At 39.9% G+C, this 26,429-nt stretch overlaps 1 protein-coding gene and 1 long non-coding RNA gene across 5 annotated transcripts in view; one reads left to right on the top strand and one right to left on the bottom strand.

Moving 5' to 3' along the window:
* The window catches only part of macf1b (microtubule actin crosslinking factor 1b), a 29,172-nt gene extending 3,474 nt beyond the window's left edge, over window positions 1-25,698 (bottom strand). Inside the window, exons 1-38 of one of the 4 annotated variants that reach the window (XM_052064583.1) lie at window positions 25,374-25,692; window positions 24,803-25,248; window positions 21,871-22,565; window positions 21,613-21,663; window positions 21,354-21,515; window positions 20,461-20,627; window positions 20,182-20,341; window positions 20,017-20,101; window positions 19,567-19,811; window positions 17,963-18,082; window positions 17,751-17,858; window positions 17,449-17,667; window positions 15,515-15,718; window positions 13,658-13,889; window positions 13,305-13,531; window positions 13,097-13,219; window positions 12,916-13,017; window positions 12,708-12,809; window positions 11,174-11,338; window positions 10,610-10,765; window positions 10,189-10,386; window positions 9,004-9,132; window positions 8,750-8,920; window positions 8,506-8,661; window positions 8,202-8,408; window positions 7,985-8,104; window positions 7,745-7,914; window positions 7,505-7,664; window positions 6,974-7,168; window positions 6,553-6,678; window positions 2,530-2,673; window positions 2,217-2,405; window positions 1,989-2,103; window positions 1,730-1,896; window positions 1,414-1,576; window positions 783-937; window positions 617-691; window positions 389-506 (exon numbers count right to left, since the gene is read on the bottom strand). In XM_052064583.1, coding sequence (XP_051920543.1) covers window positions 389-506; window positions 617-691; window positions 783-937; window positions 1,414-1,576; window positions 1,730-1,896; window positions 1,989-2,103; window positions 2,217-2,405; window positions 2,530-2,673; window positions 6,553-6,678; window positions 6,974-7,168; window positions 7,505-7,664; window positions 7,745-7,914; window positions 7,985-8,104; window positions 8,202-8,408; window positions 8,506-8,661; window positions 8,750-8,920; window positions 9,004-9,132; window positions 10,189-10,386; window positions 10,610-10,765; window positions 11,174-11,338; window positions 12,708-12,809; window positions 12,916-13,017; window positions 13,097-13,219; window positions 13,305-13,531; window positions 13,658-13,889; window positions 15,515-15,718; window positions 17,449-17,667; window positions 17,751-17,858; window positions 17,963-18,082; window positions 19,567-19,811; window positions 20,017-20,101; window positions 20,182-20,341; window positions 20,461-20,627; window positions 21,354-21,515; window positions 21,613-21,663; window positions 21,871-22,485 — 6,001 coding nt within the window. In that variant the 5' untranslated portion in view covers window positions 22,486-22,565; window positions 24,803-25,248; window positions 25,374-25,692. Of the gene's footprint in view, window positions 1-388; window positions 507-616; window positions 692-782; window positions 938-1,413; window positions 1,577-1,729; window positions 1,897-1,988; window positions 2,104-2,216; window positions 2,410-2,529; window positions 2,674-6,552; window positions 6,679-6,973; window positions 7,169-7,504; window positions 7,665-7,744; window positions 7,915-7,984; window positions 8,105-8,201; window positions 8,409-8,505; window positions 8,662-8,749; window positions 8,921-9,003; window positions 9,133-10,188; window positions 10,387-10,609; window positions 10,766-11,173; window positions 11,339-12,707; window positions 12,810-12,915; window positions 13,018-13,096; window positions 13,220-13,304; window positions 13,532-13,657; window positions 13,890-15,514; window positions 15,719-17,448; window positions 17,668-17,750; window positions 17,859-17,962; window positions 18,083-19,566; window positions 19,812-20,016; window positions 20,102-20,181; window positions 20,342-20,460; window positions 20,628-21,353; window positions 21,516-21,612; window positions 21,664-21,870; window positions 22,566-24,802 lie in introns of those variants that run through there. The other 3 variants (XM_052064584.1, XM_052064582.1, XM_052064585.1) reach the window with 3 other exon arrangements.
* LOC127600381 (uncharacterized) lies at window positions 3,093-14,884 on the top strand. Its single transcript, XR_007962321.1, has 2 exons — window positions 3,093-3,305; window positions 14,483-14,884. It is a non-coding gene; the product is annotated as an uncharacterized LOC127600381 (long non-coding RNA).
* Window positions 25,699-26,429: the final 731 nt, after the last annotated feature.

Genomic DNA, 26,429 nt, shown 5'->3' with positions numbered 1-26,429 from the left:
CAGAAAAGCACTACAGCTCAGTTTTGCTCATTGAAGGTAGCTGAAGACAGACATAGATAGGTCTGTTTAACCCATTTGCGTTCAGAGGGAGGAAAAATAATATTCCAGGACAACTTAAGTTTTCCCAGGATATTTTCCTTTTTGTCTCAATTTCCATGTATTCCATGACTGGAAATTTAGACTTCCTTTTCCAGGTTTTCCAGGATGCACGGGAACTCTGAATATATTCTCAATATTGCCATTTGAATCACTGACTTGCTTATCCATCCATATTTGTTTAGCATTAGACATGCATTTGTTATGTTTATTGACACATTCTGTCTGTCATCTAACAGTGGCCTTGAAGTAAAAATGCTTTTATGACAAGGCTAGTTTGCAGTAACGTTACCTCTGCAGGGATCATTCTTCACCAGGAACTCATCTAGAGCAGTCCAGCCTCCTCCCACTCTGACCATCAGTGTGCTCCGCAACATGCGAACCATTCGCAACTGTTGAGAATCTCCAAACTGCACATAATTAAACATTTGCAAACGACAATCGGCTGTGAAAAAAAATTGCGTGTGAAGTATAAATAGATCATCAAAGAAGCACATGTAAAGGCAAAACGATAACTAACTCTGTATCTATTGGCACTGATCTGCTCCACTTGAAATCTCTTGGGACAATTACATTGTGACACCTGACGGCTCACCTGCAAAAAGGAAGATGGAAAAGTTTTGAACCATTTGTGGGACATGTGAGTCACGGCAAGTAATTGTCTCGCTAGTAAGCATTGTTTGCACCTCTTCGGTGATTTGATCTTCATCGAGCATTTTCCTGTAAGGATCTCTGCTGGGGTGCAGCGCACTCACAAACTCATAGTAATCGATGAAACCATCACTGTTCACGTCAAAGATGTTTGCCACTGCATTCATTTCCAGAGAGTTGGTGGGGAATTCTGCAACAAATTTGAAACATAACTGTATAATATCTGGTGTACTATGGTGACGAGGATCTTTCTGAGTCATTGCCAATGACTCCGAAAGATCGAATTGGTTCAGAGAAATAAAAAGAGAACGCCAATCCAATCCAATACTTACAGTCCAGAAAAAAAACTATCGGCATGGGGTTGTAGACAATGTAGTAAAAAAAATGGTTGCATTTAATTTGAAAAAGATTTTTTACATGTCCTTTGCTTCAATGGACATTGTTATGACTTTAACTCTTTGGTCTACAGCGGATACTAGAGTGGACAATTTTATCATGTTATCAGGTTACAGGGTGCATGAAAGGGTGAATAAACAGACAATTTTAGTCATGCTTTCTGCGCTTTAAACAGCAATGTACATACTTGTCATTTGCCATTGAAACCAGTTCATGGATTAATTTCACATTAACCCAAAACAACATAAGGCCAGAGCCAGCGGGTCTTACTTGAAGCCAGGACATAGTCGATGAACTCTTTCTGGCTGATTCGTCCATCCTGATCCCGGTCAATGTTTCGGAAGACATCTAGAATGCGAGACTTCAAATGGCTTATCCACCTAATGTAGCGTTTTCGCCAAATGTTAAAGTCAAAGTTGGCAAATTCTTCTATCTGTATTTCGGAAAAAAGCAAACACATAGGGCTTATGTTCTAATGAGAAGTCAAAATAATTGACAAGAAAAATAATTACATTGGGTGAATCAAAGTTAGAGTCTTCCAACGGTGAACTAGTTTCATACTGACAACGAAAAAAACCACACTAACCTCGATGAGTTTTTGCCGGTGTTGTTCAAGATGTTTTTGTCTTGCTAGTGCCAGGAGCCAAAGTTTCTGCCACTGACTGACCAGCTGACTGAGCTGAGGGGTCTGGGGGTCAAGGTGATCCAGGGGGAGTAGTGCTGGAGGAGCAAACTTCAGAGTGCTCCGTCTCTCTAGGTTGACAAAGTGTGGAAGTCTCACATCAGTCAAGTAAATTCTAAAAACACTCTTTTGATACTGCTTCTATGGGAAGTGGTGTCTTTACGTGCGATTGGTCGTTTCCTGGGGGAAACTTGCTGCTTAGAAACACTCTTATGTTTGCACGACTTTGTTGCATGTTCAACTTCGGGAAGCTTCTTGTTTAGCTCCTCCATGAACACCTGCAGGAAGAAATCACGTGGAGTCAAGTGCTAATGAGTGGTAAAGGTTACACCGATCTGAGGGGGCACCATTGATCAGTGAAAATAATTACATTACGGGAATGGGGACATACACAATGCTGCTCAATAAGTTCTTGGTTCTGCTCTGTGTTTTCAGGCACAGACTCTTCATCTCTGATGCTCAGAGCTTCTTGTGCTGAAGAGATCCATTCCAGCAGCCTCTGTACTTCCTCTCTCTCTTCTTCCATCAAAGTTAAAACGGTCTGGATCCTTAAGCCTTGTTGCTGGGCCCATGCCAGCACCTACCTCAGAAAACCACAACAGGATTCTCTGACGATGAATTCCGTACTGCACATGTAATTTAGCTAACCATCATCCGGAGAATGAATGTGTCGTTTTTCATTGTGCGGTCACAAAATCGCTCACCTCTTCATAGCGGGTCTTGGTGACACCCATCCAGGACTTCAAGGTTATTTTTGAGTCTGGGTGACAAGAGGAGAGGATCTTTTGACCCAAACATTGGATATTCTCTAACTCCGTTGATTGAGTTTTTAAGGTAAACATTGTCTGCTGCGGAAAAGGAAATAAAAGCTTTCGTCAGCATTTCATCCATGCAATCAATCATTTAATGACCTAATACGATCATGGTTGATGAACAGCCGTATTCCCAGACTGACTTGACTTGAACGTATTAGTAAATCCTAATCAGACTCATTCTGTGGCCGGCGCCTCAGGTCTGTGGACCAGTCTTTGTTAGAGGTACCAAGAGCTAAACTGAGGCTCAGAGGGGATCGAGCCTTTTCTGTTGCTGGTCCCTCTCTCTGGAATGACCTCCCACTGAACATTCGGCAAGCCTCCTCGCTGCCCATCTTTAAAGCCCTCCTCAAAACTCACTTGTATTCTTTGGCGTTCGACTCAGCATGATTTGTCCTTGATTTTACTGCTTGGTGCTTTCCACCGCCTTTATTACCGATTCGTCTTATTTGTTTGTTTGTTTTATTGTTTATTGAACATAAAACATATACAGTAATAATTTGACAGAAAATAAGGTAGATAAAAAAAGTAAAAAGAAAGAAATCAGTCTTCATTCAACACAGTTATTATGTTCAAGGGAGTAGGATGAAGTAAAAAACTTATCTAGTCCTACCCCGTTATGTGTTTATATCTACTAAATCATTTTTATATCAATCAGAAAAGAAAAAGTAAGAAGAAGTCTCCATTAAGGCTCATACTTTACCCTTAAACGTGATATTTTTACAACTTTTGGTTTGTATCGGGATTATATACATCCTCACCCTGGCACTCTTGTGTCAATTTTCTCTTGTATTCATAATGGTTATTTCAATACCTTTCTCTATTTATCAACTTAGTTCTGATTTATCATTATATTTAATGTTTAGAATTTATCATTTTAACTCTGATTGATGTAGGTTGTTTGTACTATTTTTTTTTTATTTTTTTTTGAACTCAGCAAGCGATTTACTCATTTTTAGGTCCGTTTCGAGATTATTCCACAGATTAACACCTTTGCTAGATACACTTCTTTGCTTGATGTTTGTTCTTGTTTTGAGTTTTTTGAATAAGTTGGTACCTCTTAATTCATAGTTGCTTACTCGAATGTCGAAAAACTTCAGAATGTTTTGGCAGAGCAGGTTATTGTGTGCTTTGTACATTAATTGGGCGATTTTAAAGTCAACCAGGTCATAAAATTTCATCGTATTTAATTTGATAAATAGTGGATTTGTGGGTTCCGTATATTTTGATCTATTAATAATTCGAATTGCTTTTTTTTGTAGTTTGAGAATAGGGAGTGTGTTTGTTTTGCAGGCATTTCCCCATATTTCCACTCAGTAGGTCATATATGGTAATAATAATGAAGTGTATAATGTGTACAAAGATCTCTTATTTAGCACTTCCTTGGTTTTGTAGAGGATCCCTACGGTCTTGGCTATTTTTCTTTTTACGTTATCGATATGTGGTTTCCAACATAGTTTTGAGTCTATTACTAATCAGAGAAACTTGGTTTCATACGCTCTTTCTATTTCAATTGAGTTTACCATAATTTTAGCTTGGTGTTTGATTAGTCTTGTGCCAAAAACAATTAATTTCGATTTTTTCAGGTTAAGTGACAATTTATTTCTGTCGAACCAGTTTTTTAATTTGTTTAATTCGTTTTCTACGGTTATCAGGAGCTGTTTCAGATTTATTCCAGAACAGTAGAAAGTTGTATCATCAGCAAATAGGACACATTTAAATAGTTTTGAGACCTTGCAGATATCATTTATATATAAGATGAATAGTTTTGGACCAAGCACTGACCCCTGAGGAACTCTGTGAGTGATTTTCAGTTGATTCGTTTTTTTATTGTTGAGTTGCACGTACTGATATCTGTTTTCGAAAGACTTTTTATCCATTTATAAGATACACCTCTAATGCCATATCTTTCTAGTTTTTTCAATAATATACTGTGATCTATTGTGTCAAAAGCTTTTTTTAGATCTAGGAAAACCCCAACTGTAAATTCTTTGTTGTCTATATTAGTGGCTATTGCTTCCACAAACTCCATAACTGCCATTGAGGTGGTCCGTTTTTCCCTGAAGCCATATTGATTCTCACTTAACAGCGCATGCTTTTGTATAAAGCTATCAAGTCTGCGCGAAAATAGTTTTTCTAATATTTTTGAAAATTGTGGTAGTAGTGATATTGGTCTATAATTTGTAAACAGATGTTTTTCTCCATTTTTATAGATTGGAATAACTTTAGCAATTTTCATTTTTGATGGAAAGATACCAGCTTTGAATGACAGGTTGCATATGTGCGTGAAAGGTCGCACTACATATTCTATAATCTGCTTGATTATTCTCATATCAATATTAAAGCAATCAGTTGACTTTTTATTTTTAAAAGTTGTTATAATATTTGATACTTCTTCTTGTTTTACAGCAGTAAGGAGGAGTTTTTTTCTACGTATCTATCTATTTCAAGCAGGTTTGTTGGATCAGGAATTTGTTTTGCTAGGTTACTGCCGATGTTGACAAAATACTCATTAAATTCAGTTGCTATTTCTGCAGTTTTTTCCAAAATAGTATTTTTACCTTTGATAAAATACTCTGGATAATCAATTTTTTTAGGACTATTTCTGATTACTTGGTTAAGTATTTTCCATATTTCTTGTGTGTTACCTTTATTCTGCTCTAATAGTGCATGATAGTGATCTCTTTTACTGGTTCTTATAATATTTACTAGTTTATTTTTATAGGTCTTATATTTTTTTTCTGCTTCTTCAGTTCTGAATTTTAAAAACAATTTATATAAAATGTTTTTCTTTTTACATGCGTTTTCTATGCCTTTCGTTATCCATGGCTTACTTGGGTCTTTATACTTTTTGGAGACTTTAGTTAATGGAAAATGTTTATCATATAAGGAGATTATGGTAGACTGAAATACTTCAAACGCTGTATTTGAGTCTTCGTTTGAGTAGACCTCGGTCCAGTTTTGTTTTTCTAGGTCTTGCTTAAAGGCATCGATGGAACGTTCGGTTCTTAGTCTTATTTCTGTTATACGAGTTGCTGATTTAGCTTTTCTATCGAAATAATTATGAAAAACTGCAAAAACAGGTTCGTGGTCACTTATGTCATTAATGAGAAGTCCACTTTCCATTTTATGATCAATCTTATTTATAAATATGTTATCTATTAATGTGGCCGTGTCAACTGTTATTCTGCTAGGTTTCAGGATTACTGGGAAAAAGCTGTTGCTGTACATAGTATTTATGAAGTCAGTTGTTTTTTTGTGTCTATTTGGGTTTAATAAGTCAATGTTAAAGTCACCACATATTATTCGTGTTTTCTTATCGTTGTAGTAACTGAGCATATCTGTTAGTTTTTTATTGAATGTGTCAATACATGTTCCTGGTGTCCTATAGATGCAACTTATGATGATATTTGATGCCTTTTTATTGTGTATTTCAATGGTTAGACATTCCATTAGGTTTTCTATTGTGTTTGTCAATCTCTCGATTTTACTGCATTTAAGTGCTTTGTCTACATATATTGCAACCCCCCCTCCTTTTTTGTTTTCTCTATTAGTTGCAAACATTTCATAACCTTCTATTTCCATTTCAGTTGTTTTATCTTCATCAAGCCAAGTTTCTGATATGGCAATTATTTTAAATTTATTGAATTTAGTCAGGTATTCTTTAATTTTTGTGAAGTTTTTATAGAGACTTCTACTGTTTAAGTGTATTACCGAAAGTGCATTTTCCAATTTTATATTAGTGTTGAATTGTTCATCCAGGTAATAGTTAGAGTTTACTGTTTATTGTGTATGTTAAATCGCTCCATGTACAGCACTTTGTATGCAGCGATGGCTGTTCGAAAGTGCTCTATAAATACTGTTGACTTGACTTGACTTCCCGTATCACTGCATATAAGTGTAAAAGGGGCTTACCTCATTGTCTGAGTGGAGGGCGAGCAAACTTTCCACTTCCTCTGGTATGACTCCATATTTAAAAAGCCTCTCGACCTCAGTGAGATGCTCCATGAAAGAATGGACAAGGTCATCGAATTTTTCAGCCTCATGAGAAGAAAGATTAAAACACAATAGTGAGCAATGCCATCAACTTTAATGAGGTCAACAGAAAACTGTCAATCATCTATAACTCATCCAAACCTGAATTACATTTTCAATTTCCATGAAGTAAAAAAGGAGCATATATGGGTACTTTGAGTTTGTTACAATTTGTGGTGCTGCCAGGAAAATAAACAAAATATAGACACTAAAAGTTCAACTTACTTAGTGAAACAATTGTTGAAAGTATCAAAATTGTAGTCCACATCCCATAATGTTACAAATACGATGCTTGAACTACCTCCTGAAGCGCAGCCTCAAGTCTGTCCTGTTTGCCGACCGACAGCTTGCACACCACCTCCCAGCGGCCCTCCAGTTCATCCATTTGCTCCTGCAGCCAGTGTGAATCAGCCGTGCTGCTCCTGGTCAGGTCCTTAACAGAGCGCCTCAAGGTCTTGATGCACCCTGCTCGCTTCCCCAGCTCCTTTTGAAAGGCCTAAGGGAGAAGAACAATGATGAGAACTTATAAGACACGAATAAACAGGACGTCCAAAACTTTTCAAGTCAAGTCAAATAAAATCATTTCTGAGAGAGCGTCGTTATCTGAATGAAAGTATGTCAGCCAAAAGTTCCGATAGTTGAAGCTGCCGTAAAATTAGCACCAAATCACTTCACGCAGTTCGAAACAGTCAGAAAAAACAGAATGAAATTAAGTACTCAGCAGAGCAAAAAAAAGATGATTGGGTATGTGATTCAGTTAAAAATCCTGAATGTCGATATCATTTTGTAAAAAAAATATATATATATAACTACATCTGTTTTGGTGCCTTACTTTATGTTTTTCTATCAGATTGTTGACCACGTCCTTGTCTCCGCTGACAGGAACATCCTCGGCTAAGTGTGGCTCAGCTCTATATAGCCAGTTGTTCAGTGCTTGAAGAGCATCTGTGAACCTTCCCGAGAAGAGCAAAGCTTCCTCCAGTTTGTGTTGTCTGCGAGAGGAAAAACAGAAGCAACTTTTAAACTGAGTAGGAACGAATCTTATGCTGCCAACCACAAGAGATCCTGTTACCTCTCCATAGACTTTCCATTGATTGTGTCCCACGTGTCTTTTAGTTCAGCCAGAAGGTTTTCCAGGTGCTGTTGGTCATGGCTTCTTTGAGCTCTATTATAAAGTTTGCGGCCACTCTTTAGTGTCGCCTCATACATGGGCCTCTTGGATCTCAGCACTTTCTGGAACTCCTGAAGAAAAGGCTTGGCATCGGTGAATACGCAAAAATGATTAAAAATAAATGTTGAACACGGACTGCACCTTCTGCTCAGTTAGTTGTTGTTTAATCTCCTCATGCGACTGCGCGATCTCTTTATGGTTGTCTAAGGTCACTTCAACCGCAAACATCCAGTCCACCAGGAGACGCCAAGATTCATTAAACTGAAAGAGTAAAAGTGACTGTTAGTTCAAAATGTGATTTCCAAGTGAAAGTTAACATTTTTATGGATGGTGACAGTGAATGTAGAAAACCATCGACCTGTTTGGCATTCTTTTTGACCTCCTCCAGCATAATGCCTCTCTCTGAAATACACTGCTGTAGTTGTTTGTAGCGATCTCGGACAGTCATGACGAGGTTGTGAATGACATCGCAATCCTCTTTCCTGCTAAACTCAGCAAGTCTACTGCCGGCACTTTCCACTGTGGTCTTCTTCTCGGCATAACCATTCACTTCATCCACCAGTGTCTTTACAGATAAATACATTTGAGAATAAACAGGCATTACATGCTGTCATCTTGGAGAAAAAAAATATATGTAATATACCGTATATAATACAACCTACTCTATGATCCTGCAGTTGGTTGTTAATTGTGTCCAGAACAAAGCTGGGAGCTGGGAGGAGTCCAATAGACTCGTTACACTTGGACATCTTGGTGAGAAGGTCCTGGATGTCACTGTGGAATTCCTTGGCCAGACTCAAGCCTTTCATAAGCTTTACCTTAAAAAAGAGCAGCACACACTCAATTGCAGAAAGCTGCCATGGATAAAGCAGTTAGAACAGAAAACAAACTGAGGAGTTGAGAAACCTTTCGCTCTTGAATTTTATTGTACACAGAAGACCACCTTTGTTCTAAGATCGACAGGCTGTGTTCTGTACTTGATCCCGGCACAACATTGCTGCTTTCCAGCATTCTTTGAATGGCATTTTTCACATCTGTGTAAGTGTGAAGCTTTGACTCCATCTCATTGCACAATTCCTGTTGCAAGTGTGCAGAAGAAAGGAAGGAGGTAGGTTAACTTTGAGCTACATCTAAGAGTTGGAAGTGTTTTTGTGCCTCACCGAATGAGCATTAAGGCTCTCAGTGGTCGATTCTGGCATACCCCACATGGATTTGGAAGAGGGCAATCTGATGTCTGTATTGTCCAGCCACTGTAGGAGGTCCTGAATCTCCATTGTAATATCTTGCACCTGGCGACAAAAAGGTGACATCAAGGGAATTTTGCTTAAGTAAAAGTGCACAAACATATCATTGGCCACCTAACAAAGGAGATCTCCTCAGAAAAATATAGAAATAGGATGTACGGAAATATAAATGGATGGCCACCCACAATTATATTCACCAGAGCAATGTGCCGTTTGTAAAGCAGCTCATTCTGCACGTCATAACAACATATTGCCACATTTGGCTTCAAAGAATGTTTTTAAAACGGATGGGTTTTTTCTTTGAGAGTCACTTTATCAAAGATACATTCAATAGTTACAGCCCAATAGTATATTTCAAACCTAAATGTTTAATGTATCTCAAAATATTGAATACTCATGTTATGTCAAAATCTAAATCGGCAATTTAAACCTATTCATCGAAATGTTTTGAGTGAGACTAGCTAATGTGCAAATCCCAACTGTTGATAATACAAGTACCAAATCACAAGCTTGAGGAAAAATAAGTGTGTTTACAATATCAAATATATTTTTTAAAGCAATGGGACCTGAAATAACACTCACATTTAGAGTTTTTATTGCTGCTTTAAGCCAGAATTTAAATAAAGAAAGAAAGAAAGAGAGAAAGAAAGAAAGCTCTCCTTCAAAGTCTAAGTGTGGCCGCCAGACGCAGTGGTGTGATTCATCTTTGTCCTAGATTTAAATGAGAATGGCAAGTCTCAGGAAAAGAAAGCAATCCAGGATTTCACCGCAGCCTCAATTCTCAGCGAATCACAGCTCTTTGGTATTTCTTAATACTTAACAATTTAAGTTGACAGCGGTTACTACAGTGGACAGCTTATCATATTATCATGTTACTGGGTGCATGAAAGGGTTAAATCGCGGTGGGCATGTCAGAGGTCCGGATGAATGAATTCACATTGGTGAGAAATGCCCCAGCAAAAGTCCGCAAAATAAGACAAGTAAACAGGAAAATATGGCTTTGGATGCAAGGGCCATACAAACTCAAAGTACATGTTGCTGTTATATTCAGTGGGAGACGCTCTTCAAACGGCACCCCTGATTTGAAGTGAAGCGCATTACCTGACTGAGTCTGTTCTCTAACTCCAGCTGATACCGTTCAGTTTCACACCGAACAAACTCCCAGCTTTCATTGAGTTGGTCCAATCGAGAGTGAAGACCATGCGCACAGTCCCCGGACCCAACTTCCAGCAACTCTTTGCCTGCCTGGTTCAGGGACTCCATTGTGCGAACGTGAGACATGACATCATTATGCAAGACCTGTAAGAAAACATGACAGAGTTCATTTCATAAGGAAATTCATGGGGTTTGTCTGTCGCTCTGTCAACGTATTATAGTCCTGATAAATAGTTGTGTGAGATTTTCGCGGATACATTTGTTAAGGTTGATAGTTAAGGTTTTTATGGTTTCGAGATATTTTCCTCACAGACTTTGTTATCCAGGCATTTTCAGTATTGATGATCATTATTATCTCATAACCAACCTTGTGTTTGGCCAGCTCTATTTCACAAGCCTGCAGGTCAATGCTGATTGTTTTTTTGGCCTGCAATTGTTCAGCAGTATGGGCAAGCCATGTGTGCAACTCATCCAGTGTGTTTTGGAACTGCCCCAGGCCGAGGAGAGCACACTCCAGTTGATGCTGCAAACAGAAATATCACATTTGCACACAAATACTGTATTCCTGTATTGTGTGTGTGTGTGTGTGTGTGTGTGTGTGTGTGTGTGTGTGTGTGTGTGTAGATAGATAGATAGATAGATAGATAGATAGATAGATAGATAGATAGATAGATAGATAGATAGATAGATAGATAGATAGATAGATAGATAGATAGAGAGAGAGAGAGAGAGAGAGATAGAGAGATAGATAGATAGATAGATAGATAGATAGATAGATAGATAGATAGATAGATAGATAGATAGATAGATAGATAGATAGATAGATAGATAGATAGATAGATAGATAGATAGATAGATAGATAGATAGATAGATAGATAGATAGATAGATAGATAGATAGATAGATAGAATGTCTATTGTCATACACTCACCTGTCTGCTGACAGTCTCTGATTCCAGACTGTCCCAACGCAGTCGAAAGTCGCACAAGGGTGAGACTGAGCATGGACGTTCTGAGCCTGGAGACAATCGACTCACAAAACGATGGCTTTGGCTTTCTATTTCAATTTTCTTCTGGTAAAGTTCTCGTTTAAATTCCTGAGGAAAACAAATACAGAATTAATCAATTAGCAGGGTTTAGGGAATGGGCCGGCCCACGAATAGCAAATAATTGATGCACAGAAAATACCCCCTAATAAAAGGCCTAATGAGTCGACAAAGCGATATATCGCTTTTTTGGAATCATACAATTAAAAAAAATTATAAAAGCGATTCTGATAAAATTGTAGTCGTAACAATGTAGATAAACATATAATAATTAAAGGTCCAATAATCTCTCGTTTATCGCGGTTAATAGGGACCAAAACCACCCGCGATAAACGAAAATCCACGAAGTACCGACAACCCCCCCTACCCCCCCCCCCCCCCCCCGTATAGGGACATGTACATGTGTATGAGTATAAAATATATTTATCAGGCCAAATTTAATGGAATACATGCATGTAGAAGTAAATTTTGTCGTAATTAACATTACTTAATGCTGTATACTAATAGATTTAAACATGTATAAGTTAGGTTAAGTTAGTGGAGTGGTTCTCAATATTTTCTGTCATGCTCCCCCTAGGAAGAGGAAAACATCTCGCGTTTTATTCATTATTTATCTCACGTTTTATTTAGTAAATGGAACAGAAAAGATTTTTAAAGTGCATCTGAAATTCAAAAACAACATTAAATCCTTAATTTAACTATAAATATTTTTTGACTGACCATGACAAACCATATGATACTGAAAAATACAATTACATAAAATCAATAACTAATAATGCATTCAGACTAATCACCAACATTATCTCAGAGCACCATTTAATTTTTTTTTTTTTTTTTATGAATATGTTTGAAAAAATCCGCGATGCACTGAAGCCGGGAGAAACGAACCGCGAAATAGCGAGGGATCACTGTACTGTTTATGTTGCTCGATGTGACTCGTTGTTGTTTTGCTGATGTGACTCGCTGTTGTTTTGCTGACTTTCGCTGCTTCTCCCGGACCGTTTGCGGAGTTTTTTGGACTTATTTTTAAATTTTTTTTTATTAATATGTTTGAAAAAATCTGCGATGCACTGAAACCGCGATAAACGAACTGCAAAATAGCGAGGGATTACTGTAACTCCAAATAAAGACGATCAAATGCAGTTTGGTTGGATTTTATTTTAAAACCAACTCTGCTTTACTGATTCCAAATGTAAAATAACCAACACTGATCAGAATAGGGCGGCACTGGTTAGCAAATCCGCCTCACAGTGCAATGGGTTTGATTCCGGTCCCCGGCCTTCCTGTGTAGACGAATTTGATCACTCGAAATTGTCCCTAGGTGTGATTGTGAGTGCAAATTGTGGTTTGTCTTTGTGTTTTGCTCTCCGATTGGCTGGCATATGGCAGCCACAGTGGTCATCTCCGAGTGAATCCTCACCTTAAGTTCCCGCAGCTGCTCTTTGACTGATTCCAGGTAAGTTCCAACCACAAACTCTTCTGTTGACCTCAGTTCTGCAGATTTCAACCACTCAAACAGTCCCTAAGATATATAATATTAATCTGACTAATTTCCACAATGAATGAACATAAAATATTTTGGACTGGCTGCTGCATTCAACACAAATGATTCATATTCGTACACACACCTGCATAGTGTCTTGATAATTTAAGGCCATCTGCAAGGAATCCTCCAGCTTGTCGTGACATTCATTCCACAATTTACTCAAATTGTTCCATAGGCAATAAAGCTTCAAAAGGTCAAACACATTACTCTTCCCAGTACATTTCATAACATCACAAATGATTCATTTCAATGTGATAGCTTACTTCGTCCAGGTTTTTTGTGACATCCGGTTTGTCTGTGTCCCCACATGCTGACATCAGATCCATTCCAAGGACACCAAGTGTGTCAAGATCTCCTTGCAAAGTGTCGATATCCTCCCTGAGAGTCTAGCGGGTGTCAAAATCAAAGAGGATAATTGTGTCAAGCTTTCTGTTTTACAACAATGAGATGCTTACGGTTTTCCACGCTAACCTGCATCGTCTCTAAACTCTGGCAGATTGTTTCAGAGTCAGTGTGGCTTGCATTAAGATCCAAAACTGCCTGCTGAGCATTATTGAGGGCTGATGTGACATCAGCAACTTCGCTCCAAAACTTCATGGACAGATCCAGTAGTTTGAGCAACCAGCTTTCCCTTTCTTGGACCTGACTGTGCGTCTCACCCAGCAGCTCGCAAAGAGTGGTGACTTGCTCCTGGATTGCTGATATTGTCAGAATGGAGCAAAGATCTTGGTGAGAAGTAATCAATGGGGAATATTCATTTGAATAGATATGTGTAAAACGGACAAGGGCAACATCACTCTTAGGCACTTAGGCAATGTGAGCACCTGTGCCAATGGACGTAACCCCTGCTGGCTGTGTGTTGGTCAGCAAGTCTTCTGCCTGTGTCTTGACATTTGTGAGGCTAAGCTCCAACTTGGACAGTTCAGACAAGATGTAATTGTTGTCATGTAGCTGCTCTTGAATCCTCGGGGTAAGGCACTGAAGAGATGTTGGAGTTTGGATGCGACTGCGCAGACGATCGAGATTTTCTCTGAGAAGAACCATCCTCTCGTTCAACTGTAGTAACAAGAATGGTTGCACGATTATCTCCCCCCTCAAGATAAAAATACCGTCACTGTAACATTTACGTTTTCACTGTGATAATGTGTGCAAATAAAATGCATCACTACACATTTTCATTCAATTTTGTGGAAGGTCTGCACACAATATAGAACCAATGCATCCAGCATTGAGTTCTGTAGATGCTCGGTGCAATGTGCAGTGACTCACTCACTGATTGCAGTCCCCGGTGCTGTCGATTTCTTTTTTCCAATATACAGTAGATTTTATATTCAATACTTAGAAGTTAACTACAAAATGAATGAATACATATAATATTGTTATTTATGTTATTCCTAGTGTTGTTGTTCAATTAATTGATATGTATAGCTGACTTCGAGTTGCGAGTTTGTTTAGTGAACATAAAACATATACAGTAATAATTTGACAGAAAATAAGGTACCGGTAGATAAAAAAGTAAAAAGACAGAAATCAGTCTTCATTCAGCACAGTTATTATGTTCAAGGGAGTAGGAAGAAGTAAAATACTTATCTTGTCCTACCCCGTTATGTGTTTATATCTACTAAATCATTTTTATACAATCAGAAAAGAAAAAAGTAAGAAGAAAGTCTCCATTAAAGCTCATACTTTACCCTTAACCGTGATATTTTTACAACTTTTGGTTTGTATCGGGATTATATACATCCACACCCTGGCACTCTTGTGTCAATTTTCTCTTGTATTCATAATGAATATTTCAATACCTTTCTCTATTTATCAACTTAGTTCTGATTTATCATTATATTTAAGGTTTAGAATTTATCATTTTAACTCTGATTGATGTAGGTTGTTTGTACTATTTTTTTGAATTTGTTTTTGAACTCAGCAAGCGATTTACTCATTTTCAGGTCTGTTTCGAAATTATTCCACAGATTAACACCTTTGATAGATACACTTCTTTGCTTGATGTTTGTTCTTGTTTTGAGTTTTTTGAATAAGTTGGTACCTCTTAATTGATAGTTGCTTTCTCGAATTTCGAAAAACTTCTGAATGTTTTGGCAGAGCAGGTTATTGTGTGCTTTGTACATTAATTGGGCGATTTTAAAGTCAATCAGGTCATAAAATTTCATCGTATTTAATTTGATAAATAGTGGATTTGTGGGTTCCGTATATTTTGATCTATTAATAATTCGAATTGCTTTTTTTTGTAGTTTGAGAATAGGGAGTGTGTTTGTTTTGCAGGCATTTCCCCATATTTCCACACAGTAGGTCATATATGGTAATAATAATAATAAGTAATAAGTGTATAATGTGTACAAAGATCTCTTATTTAGCACTTCTTTGGTTTTGTAGAGGATCCCTACGGTCTTGGCTATTTTTCTTTTTACGTTATCGATATGTGGTTTCCAACATAGTTTTGAGTCTATTACTAATCCGCTCACAGGAACTTCCCGTTCCTGTGAGCTATCTATCCAGGGGCGCAGCCATGATGAACCCCGATTACCGTAGTCATTTAAACAACCTCATGTCATTTTGTCCATAGTGTTACAGTATTCTACATTTTTTTTACATAAAACGTTACTAATTGAGGTATCAGATTCTTGTAGTTGCATGTTCTTACTTTGCAGTTGGTGGAACCTTACTTGAGTGAATCTGGGCAAGGACTCTTCAAGTAGAACGGCAGTCTCCCTGACATGGTCTCTGATGGCTCGGTGCCGCTCCTCAGCCTCAGTTGCTTTGCGACAAAATCCCTCTCCCTGAATTGGGTTTAGCTCTGACAGGTGTTTCGCCAAGGAGCATAATCGTGAGATCAATGGCCGATGTTCAGCTATTGACTCTCTCAGGGACTAAGCATTGGAGGAAAAGAATCAAATAGTGATACATCACTGACTTTAATCTCTTTAGGCCTGATTTGCTAAATGCTTCGTCTGTGAGGCAGCACAGTTCATCTTGTGTGTAGAAGTAGAAGTATGCAAGTAGATTTATGTAGCTTGCATGCTGTCATTTGAGCCTGAGATGACCCGCAATGACTGATTTTGCCTCTTTAAATATGCAGAACAAAGATAAAGAGGCATAGGCAACAGAGAACACTTTCCACTCCTATAAACATTTTTGAAATGGCATGAACTAAACATATAGTTATATATTTTTGTTATTTTGACTTCAAAATGGCGCCGCGAGAGTGGCTGCCTTTCCAGCAGCTCCTTTATTTTGTTGTTCTACTTCTTGACTGGTACTCGTAAGAGGGAGCATATAACTCCTATTTTGGCATCCCTTCACTGGCTCCCCATTCATTTTAGAATTATTTTTAAGATCCTCCTCTTTGTTTTCAAATCTCTGAATAATCTCGCGCCACCTTACCTCTCTGAGCTCATACGCCCCTACACCCCTGCCCGGCGCCTCAGGTCTGTGGACCAGTCTTTGCTAGACGTACCAAGAACTAAACTGAGGCTCAGAGGGGATCGAGCCTTTTCTGTTGCTGGTCCATCTCTCTGGAATGACCTCCCACTGAAGATTCGGCAAGCCTCCTCGCTGCCCATCTTTAAATCCCTCCTCAAAACTCACTTGTATTCTTTGGCGTTTGACTCAGCATGACTTAGATTTGCTATTGGTTTTACTGCTTGGTGCTTTCTACCGCCTTATTACTTATTACTTATTACTGATTCGTCTTACTGTTTATTGTATATGTTAAATCGCTCCATGTACAGCACTTTGTATGCAGCGATGGCTGTTTGAAAGTGCTCTATAAATACTGTTGACTTGACTTGTTGATATAATGACACAGTGTCAGAAATAATGACCAAATGCACAGGTGTCAAACACAAGGCTCAGAGGCCCGCTAAGGGAAATAATGTACTTCACGTTTGTTACTAATTCTATCCCTGAAATGAAAATTGACTTAACTTTTAATAACATTGAGCACTTTTAGTAAAAACCTCTTTGTCTCTAATGTCTCTGATCCACTGGAGAAAGGACACTTTGATCCTCTCCTCTTTCATCTAGAACTGCTTCAGACAACAAAGTGTATGCAGAAAATTGGTGAAGATTGAACGACTGTCTGTGTCCTATGTGTTGTCTTGTGTTATTTTTGTTATTTTGACTTCAAAATGGCGCCGCGAGAGTGGCTGCCTTTCCAGCAGCTCCTTTATTTTGTTGTTCTACTTCTTACTTTCAGAACTTTGCTGCTGTGAATTGGGAATTTCTCCATTGTGAGACTAATAAAGGTTTTTCTTATCTTTCTTATCTTATCTTTGTCAAATAAATAAATAAATAAACATCCAATAACAGTTGAACAAAGCAAATTTGCCTTGATTTTTGATATGATGAGTCAATTACCGGTACATACTTCTAACCCACCACCAGCGCATGGAGTTGGAATGTGACCACGCAATTTATAACGCCTGCAATTTGGGATCTTCGGAAATCAGGCCCATGAAATTTTGGATAACGGGAAAAAGTATTTGTACGTAACACATCCGGACAATGCCTTAAGAATGCAAGGTAAAAACGTTTTGTTGTTAAAGAGAAGTAAAAGAGTGACAAAATTATGTCATGCGGAGAAGAAGGCTCCTTTTACCTGTAAAAGGTCTTGTTGCTCACGGAATGCATCAAAGCTAAACGGGGTGAAGGAGAGCTGCCTCACGAGGTTTTGTGTTTCTTCTAGCCATGGTGAAACCTCAGTAAGGCCCTCTGAGAACTGAACAAGAACTGACTGAGCATGCTCAAGCTGCAGAACTCCATGAGAATTAGTAGCTGACGTGGTGGCGCATTGTTCCTGTAAGGCATCTATTGGGGTCTGCGTAGAGAGATGAAAGGAGAGTGAAAGCAACAACACATTTTTCATTGAAAGTATCACATTTACCGGAATAAAGAAATTACCTTTAGATTCCCTGCTTCACTTTCTTCGCTATATGTTTGCAAGATTTCAGCGATTTTGGCCATCTTCTCAATGTTGAACCTGTGCTGAAGTATCTCCACAGCCAAAATCTATCCAGGAGACAAAAGACCTGTTGTTTGTGCCCTCAACAAATTGCACATTTAAAGCAAATCTCAGATGGTACAAATGAAATGTAGTGTTCATTGTTCACAACCTTCTGCTCATTGAGTTGTTCGGATATGAGGTCTGGATCCAGGTGAACAGTTTTCATCCTTTCAAGTCTTAGCGCCACGTCCTTAAACCAGGCCACCTCTTTCACTACAGCCTGTTCCAGCTATTAAAATATTGGGGAGTAAAACATATTTGAAAAAAAGTTCACAATCCTGAATAATATATACTGTACAATGTGCACATTTCACAACTAAGGTAGCTCTACTGTAGTCCACAGAAAATAAATAAATACATATATAGATACATAAATACATACGCGGTATGTCGGCCTCCATGATTGTGAGAATAGGTATTGAAATAAACGTAGCATTACAACTCACCTGTATACAGTAATATGAGTATCCTCTTTTTAAAAATAACAACAACCCCAAGCCAAATGAGTTTTATGGCAATCTGATTCTCCCATCCATCCATTCTTTTTCCGAACCGCATGATCCTCACTAGGGTCGCGGGGGGTGCTGGAGCCTATCCCAGCCGTCTTCGGGCAGTAGGCGGGGGACACCCTGAATCAGTTGCCAGCCAATCGCAGGGCACAAAGAGACGAACAACTATCCATGCCCACACTCACACCTAGGGGCAATTTAGAGCGTCCAATCAGCCTGCCATGCATGTTTTTGGAACGTGGGAGGAAACCGAAGCACCCGGAGAAAACCCACTCAGGCCCGGGGAGAACATGCAAACTCCACACAGGAAGGCCGGAGCTGGAATCGAACCCGGTACCTCTGCACTGTGAAGCCGAAGTGCTAACCACTGGACTACCAGGCCACCCTGATTCTCCCAAGCAATTATGTTAATTTACAGCTGCTCAGCTAACAGAGAATTGAGAATGCAGTCCGTCTTGTCTCAGAAAATGTAAGACTATATTTTATATACTGTACTTACCTCGTTCTTAGCATACTTTGTACTTTAAGTCACAAAAGCTATAACTCAATTTTCACTCCCCCTAACAGTAAGTAAACAGTGATAGTTCGTGTTAATAAGCTATTATTTGTTTGCTTGGATTTCTTGCTAACGAGAGGAACATTACAGTTTAATGTTTAAATGTGAACTACAGCAATTGCTCTGATTTAATCTTGGTTCACGGACTGAATTTGCAAATAATCGGCTCGATTAAATAATATGCATATGCTTAGGGCGGCCCGGTAGTCCAGTGGTTAGCACGTCGGCTTCACAGTGCAGAGGTACCGGGTTCGATTCCAGCTCTGGCCTCCCTGTGTGGAGTTTGCATGTTCTCCCCGGGCCTGCGTGGGTTTTCTCCGGGTGCTCCGGTTTCCTCCCGCATTCCAAAAACATGCGTGGCAGGCTGATTGAACACTCTAAATTGTCCCTAGGTGTGAGTGTGAGTGCAAATGGTTGTTCGTGTCTGTGTGCCCTGCGATTGGCTGGCAACCGATTCAGGGTGTCCCCCGCCTACTCCCCGAAGACAGCTGGGATAGGCTCCAGCACCCCCCGCGACCCTAGTGAGGATCAAGCGGCTTGGAAGATGAATGAATGAATGCTTAGAGAGCCTGTTATCAAAGTCAAAAGTTAAACACAGCAAGCTAACTCAGATATTTTCAGTGAACATGATTTAACGCTTGATGTTACCCGCTGTCTTTCAGCCGCACATAGCACTGCATCTCCCGCATGTGTCTGTTCCCCTGCTGCACCAAAGAGTTCTCTCTCAATTCGGCCCAGCCACACATGGAGGTCCTCCTGGCTGGATGTACAACGATTAGAGGCTTCCAGAGCCTGTTCGAGCCTTTGGAGAACGTCCTGACTACTCAGATTTAACACGGAGCATCGGATACGAAGTCCATCTAATTTCTCCCGCACCTGGTGTTCCTCCTCCTCTGAAATCACAGTCACCAAAAATACATTTGTTTGGAATGTTCGTGTGAGGGGGAAATGGTGCGGTTTGAATTGTATGCAGATTTTAATTTGTTGCTGTTATTTTGGGGAACGTAAAACGCACAAAAACATGAGAAAAATGTCACCTTCTGTTCGACAATCATCATCAAAACCTAATGATTTATGGTGGATATTAATTACTATTACCTGAGATCACTTCCATGAGCTCTTGACCTGTCTTTTGAACTTTTGCAAGCTCATCAGTTTTAGCCTGAATCTCATCAGCGAATGCCTGAAAAAAAAAGACTGCACGTCAAGTTCTCCTTCTCCCAATAAAAAATACAGTATGTGGAAGAGGTCAACATTTCCAACCTTAGCCCTCACTATGGCTTCTAAAGGATGCAGCATCACTCTTTCAGCGTTTCGTAGTTCAGTGAGGGCCTGCTCAACAGATATGAGCCAGTGCTGCAAATTGTCTACACCCTCCTGGAAGAGTTGAGCCATCGGTAAAATACGCTCCAGACTGTCACTCCTGCAAAAAAAAAAAAAAAAAAAAAGAGAGAGAGAGAGAGAGACATATAGTTCAACAATAAATAAGAAGTGTTGAAGTAAATGTGTCAAAGTGTGACATTGCCTGTAAAAGTGGTTGACCTTTGATTCTCCTCCCACTGTATGGACTCCCACTTCTTTTTGAGAGCACAGAGCATGACCTGAGCCTGATCCCCCTTCTCTCCTGGATGGGCCTCCACTATCCGAGGACCCTCTGACATCATAGTTTGTATACTTTTCCGTTGGTCTGTTAGGAGGCGCTGCAGGAGCTAAAGCAAAGTATTTTGATGATTTATTAAAAATAGAATTGCTACGTCAACACTATTTGGCTCATTGGCATGCACATGACAAAGGTACAGATGGAAACATCACTGTCCACATGTATTTAATCATGCATATTCAGTTCTGGGGGGTCCAGAAGGCCCTCCCTCCTCTGAGGCTTGCCCACCTTATGCATTAGGCATACATTTCTGATACGTTTGATCTGTACATACTGGATGCATACCGTTGGCCAGTCCACACATGTGGGAGTTATTTGTCGAAATGATTGGCCAATCTAAGGTTTTGAGCATGGCTTGCTCTTTTTTACAATGCAATGTTGAAAAGTGATGAAACAAACCATTTTGTGGGTTTCCTAATAAAGGATTTTGAGGTACAAGGATTCCATCTGACGGCACCGATAAGTTATTATTATTATTATTTATTTTTTTTAACTATCTTGGTGTCAGTGTGCCCTTCCCGTGTGTCAAGATAATATTGTTTTATGCCAGGTGGGGTTTTCCTCATTGGAAGAACTCACAATCCCTGAGGTTTTAGAAATTTGCCTGTTTGCTTGACACAAACTCTGCACACGCTCCCCTCAACAATGCATTTTATTTTCTCAAAGAGGCCTGACCTTGCTACAACTTTGTGTGGCATAACTATGTTGGTGTTTTCCCTACTGTAGGCGGTTTAATATGATTATGGAGTGTGAAATGAGGTCAAAAGAAACAAACCCTTTGTTCTTGAAGCTGTGCTTTCACCACTTTGACCTCTGAAGATGGAGGCTTCTGATTCGCTGTGAGCTCCTCTATTTCACACACCCATGTCAGCAAGGCTTCCAAACTTTGAATAATCGCCTCGGAATCGGTAGATATGTTTCGCAGAGCCAATGGACACTTAGGAAGACCATCACATATTGGCAGCATTGAAGAAATGAATTGAATGAAAGGCAAAATCGGATCAGTTTTGCAACTGCGAAACGTTAAAACATACCTTATCCACGCACGAATCTTGATCTGAGCTTGAGTGTCCATCACCTTGTAGCTGTGAAGTGAACAAGATTGCGACATTTTTTTTTCTTAATTGCAGTCGTAGTTGGATGCGCTTTTTGAACGTCAGACCAATAATATTCGCTAAAACCAAGTATTGCTTTAAAAGGACAGAATGTTAATTTAGATGACAAAAAAAGGGATGAAATGGGATGGAATTATGTGATTTAATGGGATTAAAAGTTTTTCTTTTTGTATCAACCTCAGCAAGTTCCTGGGCAACTCCATTCAGGACTCGAACAGTTCTTGTGATAATGGGGTCCCCTGACTTATCTCCTGTTGGATACTCTGTTACTTCCACGATCTCAGTCACGATAGTTTCCGTCACCTCTGTCACTTCTGTCACTTCCCGTGATGCCACAGTCTTCCAGGACCACGGACTCCCTTCCCTCGAGTCTCTCCTCTGAAAACTAGTCCTTCCCTCTGCAGCAGTCTTGTCAGGACAAGCCAAGGGAGATCTCGAATACTCTGGGGGCACAACTCTTCTCTTCAGTGTCCCATTGCGTGATGTTTTTATAGGTGAGGGGGTGCTCTGCCAGGCATGATCCAAAGTACTGGTACTCCTGATTGTTGAGGCAGGGGAGCTGTGGAGAGGTTTGTCAGAAATTGGTGTTTGAGCTCCTTTCTCCCTCATGTGATGAAGTTCTTGTTCCTCCTTTGGTGTCTCCGTCACGTTGTCCTTGTTCTTATCCTGCCCATGTTGAGGAAGCTGCCTCTCTTTTCGCCGATGGTAGCACTCCTTCAGGAAGTCTTCATCCGATCGCACTTGCTTGGACTTTTGGCCGAGGCAGCTGGGCCGGCTTACGAGGTTACCCATAATCCTTCAGCCCGGAGGCTAATGAGGTAATGATTGAGGTAAGAGCCCTCGCCCATGCATGGAGAATCACCTTTAGCTACCTAAAATAACACAAATGAATCATCATGCATCATTTTTTCCCCCCACAGCAACTACATGCCACAGCGGAAAGAAAACCAGCTCTTTGCAAAATGTGTCTCTTGGCCAGAGGAACCCCAGCGAGACACTTGGCTCTGATATTTGCTGTGCTTTTGTTTTCATTTAGACCACAAACACACATGCTCTATCTCACAGCTAAAATATTCTGGCCTTACAAATCTATGTGACAGGCTTATCAAGGATCCCACTGTCGGCATGACAAACCAGTGGCGATGATCCAACTTTATTCACTCAGCCAAGTCCAAGGGACCCACTTCTGTTAAAATTATTGCCTCACTATTCTTAACAGCATCAACATACTTTTGTCACAAATTATTCTGTAATTACAAGCGGAACAGAAGAAACACTGCTATTGGTTTCCTCCCCGGTGCCATACCCTTCATTGTTGTGAAGTGTGAGGTGATGCTTTCATGTTGATCGAGACTGGAGGAGCGAAAGTGAGCCAGTCAGGTGATCATAGGAACGGTCCCTACTGCAGGAGCGACCCCTCTCCGAGGCTGTCCCAATTCAGAACTCTCAAGGTCACTTTAACCCTTTCATGCACCAATAATGTCCACTGTAGTGACTGTTGTCCCTGAAAGGGTTAATTTGTTGACCAAAACGGGTCTGCAACATGGTAGTTGCATCAACAAATTAAGATAGGCTAGATGATAGGCTCGTCAAATAGAAAGGGGGATTAATCATTTGGCAGTCTGTAGTTTATACTTCGAGTAAGTATGTACGCTTTTAATAGCTTTTGGGATCCAAAGAATATGTAGCCATGGAAAATAAGGAATCCTTAATTATAACAATGAATATGAATGTCATGTTTTTCTCATGAATTTGAAACCACTTACATTCTAGAGGACACGGCTTTTAACTAAATGAGAGTCGAAATATGACGTCTTTATGTGCATTAGTCATTACATCTCATGTACTGTATGTTACACCAGGGAGCTGACGCTGTCAAGAAATCCACAGGGGAGTACTAAGTCAGATCAGAGAGTGGTCCCGGACAAAGCTCCAATATCTAGATCAATTATTACAAAGTTTGCTCACATCATTGCCCACCAGTAGGGCACAGAGTATCTGGCCATTTGCACATAGGTTAACAATTCAACAGTAAGGGTGTGCCGTGTTTTGTTGTTGGTGGTGTTGTTTTTATTGCCGCATGTAGTTATTGCTAAATTAGATTTTTGGCTCCAAAGTGATCTTAGAAAACCATTCATGGAGCTATATCAGCAAATTTATAAAGATATAGTGATATATATACAACGGTCAAGCTATGCCCAAGAATATGCTTTTTTTTTTTTTTTTTTTTAGGCCTATAACATGCTTATATAGAATAATGTTGCCTTTTATTGTCCTGACTTGAAGTACATTATCATCAAGAGACCCTAAAAATATTTTGCCTTCCATCTGATAGGCAACTATGCCTGTGTCACTGTCTGACCTGGCAGCAAAAAACACGACTGATGCATAAGAACAATATAAGAATATATGCTAAACATTGCATTATCTAGATAGATAGATACATGGATAGAGGAGGGGGGGATTTGTAATTAGCAAAAGAGTAATAATCATCAATCACGGCAGTAGAGTGTTCTGTTGTTTTGACGCTTGCTATTAAGTGAGGTATTAAAAAAGTAATTAATCACTGTGATGTTCCCTCAACATGCATACGGAGCAGGGGTCCTCGAGATCTCCAATCCAGGCTGTTTTAGATGTCTCCTACTTTCAACATACCTGATTGAATTCATCCCGATCATTATCAGGCTTCTCTGAGCTTATCATTTGAACCAGGTATTTTGGAGGAGGGAGACCTTGAAAACCGTCTGGATTTGGGGCTCTTGAGGAACCGACCCCGATGTACAGCAATGTGTTACCCTCTGAGACTCATATAACATAATAAGTCCAAAGTTATCTACAGAACAGTGACCAAATCACAGTGTTCAATTGTTAATCAGGACTGTTTAAGGCTCAAGTTAAATAAATAAATAAACAAACAAACAAACAAATAAATAAAATTGCTGGATTTTTTCTGTCTGTCCAAAGTGAATGCTATTTATTCAAATACATCCAAAACAGTGCTTGTTTTTCTTTATAATTTGGATTAAGAAGTGGCCAGCAACATCTAAACACAAATTTTAGATGATTACTGACAGTTTTGGCGGTTTGAGATTGTGTGAACTCCACTTACCCTCTACCAGGGGCCAACAGCATGAGTAAAGGAATCCAGTCATTCCCCATTCAGCATTCAGAGGTTGTGAAAAAAAAATAAAACAAAGCTTTGTCTGAGCATCCTTTGAGTGGCCTCCCAGTTCTAACATCCCAAACTGAAGGCTGTGCACACCAACACATCCATGCTCTCTTGAATACACACTCAAATCACTTCAATACATTTATGCATGCTCACCTAAAAACACACTTTCTAAACACAATCAAGCACATGTTCTGATAACTCATGCTTTTCCGTTGCCCACAGTCACAGGGAAACAATGTCCTCTTCCTTTCCCCTCACAGTGCACCCCTCCCCTCAGCTCACTTCTCCTCCCACCGGCTCCGCTCCTCTCCCTTTCTTCTTTGTTGTGGGAGCTGTGATAGAGGAATTCCTTCCTTGTTAACGCCGCTGATGGGATAGTGTGCCTAGATGGACACAATGTATTCCAACGATTCAGTTGAACTCCCAGAGTTCTCTGCCAAGGTCAGCTTAGACGTGGGGGGTCGGACTATGACGGATCCATTGAACAACAAGATGATATCATTCTCACCGGCTCTGATGCTGCTCAGGTTGCTCCTGTACCATGCAGCTAGATGACAGAGTGCCCCGCTTTTACCTTTCCTTTGGTTTCCGCCCCCCACACACTCTCTCTCATTTCACCCAATGAAGCCCATCCCCTGGATCTCAACGTAGCTTAAAAACTCAATGCTGCTGCGCTTTGAGTGGGTGGGAGAGGGATGGTGGGGGAGGAGGGGGGGGGGGGTTCTAAAGGCCCCTGGGCCGCCCTCAGAACATTCACATGTTAAGTGACAGCTGCCTCAGCCTATTCCCCCTTTTGGTGGCGAGGGAGAGAAGTGCAGGCTACAAAAGAAGAGACCCACACCCACTCTGGTACCCACCCACTCATTCAACGTCCCAACCCCCTTGCATTGCTCATTCCCCATTCATTCAGTTCAACAGTCTCCTCAGGCGCAAGAAAGGCGACTAATTACTGTGAAACGTCTCAGATTATTTTTCTCCTTACTTGCAGCCACTGTAATTCTATTTCTATAATTCTATTCCATAACAAAGAACACAACGTAGATACCAACAACATCAGTATTTTCTCTATTTTTGCTTTGAAAAGCAACAGAATGACCTCCATTGTGAAATTGTGTCCTGTCAAGTTTCAAAATGCCACAATATTTGTCTAGGAACTACTAGTCCCATTTGACTGCATCAATTCATGTTAACATTATTGGAAGTTGTACGCAAATCACAGGGGTCGTTTATTCCAGGGATATATGAAAGACTAATATTCTTCACGAAAAAAAAAAAAATATGAAACAGAGTTTTGTCTGCTGTGTGTAAGCACACAAGAGGCGCACACACGAGGCACTTCCCAGAAGTTTGTTCGCCCTAAATCGCGCCCTCTTTATTTTGTTGCCTCAGTATTTCTCCAGCCAGCCAAATAATGAACCGAATCAACTGATCCAACCAACGCATGCCCGCTTGTACCGTGCACACACCGACATTCTATCCTAGTTTGCAATTCCAATTAGGAGACACACATGAGGATACACTTTTTTTCTTTACTAATCCACAAGGTCAATGAGTTGCATGGTAG

The sequence above is a fragment of the Hippocampus zosterae genome, chromosome 5, assembly GCF_025434085.1.
Source record: "Hippocampus zosterae strain Florida chromosome 5, ASM2543408v3, whole genome shotgun sequence".
NCBI lineage: Eukaryota > Metazoa > Chordata > Actinopteri > Syngnathiformes > Syngnathidae > Hippocampus > Hippocampus zosterae.
The sequence above is the reverse complement of the archived record's forward strand: the minus strand, read 5'-3'. Positions and strand labels throughout refer to the sequence as shown.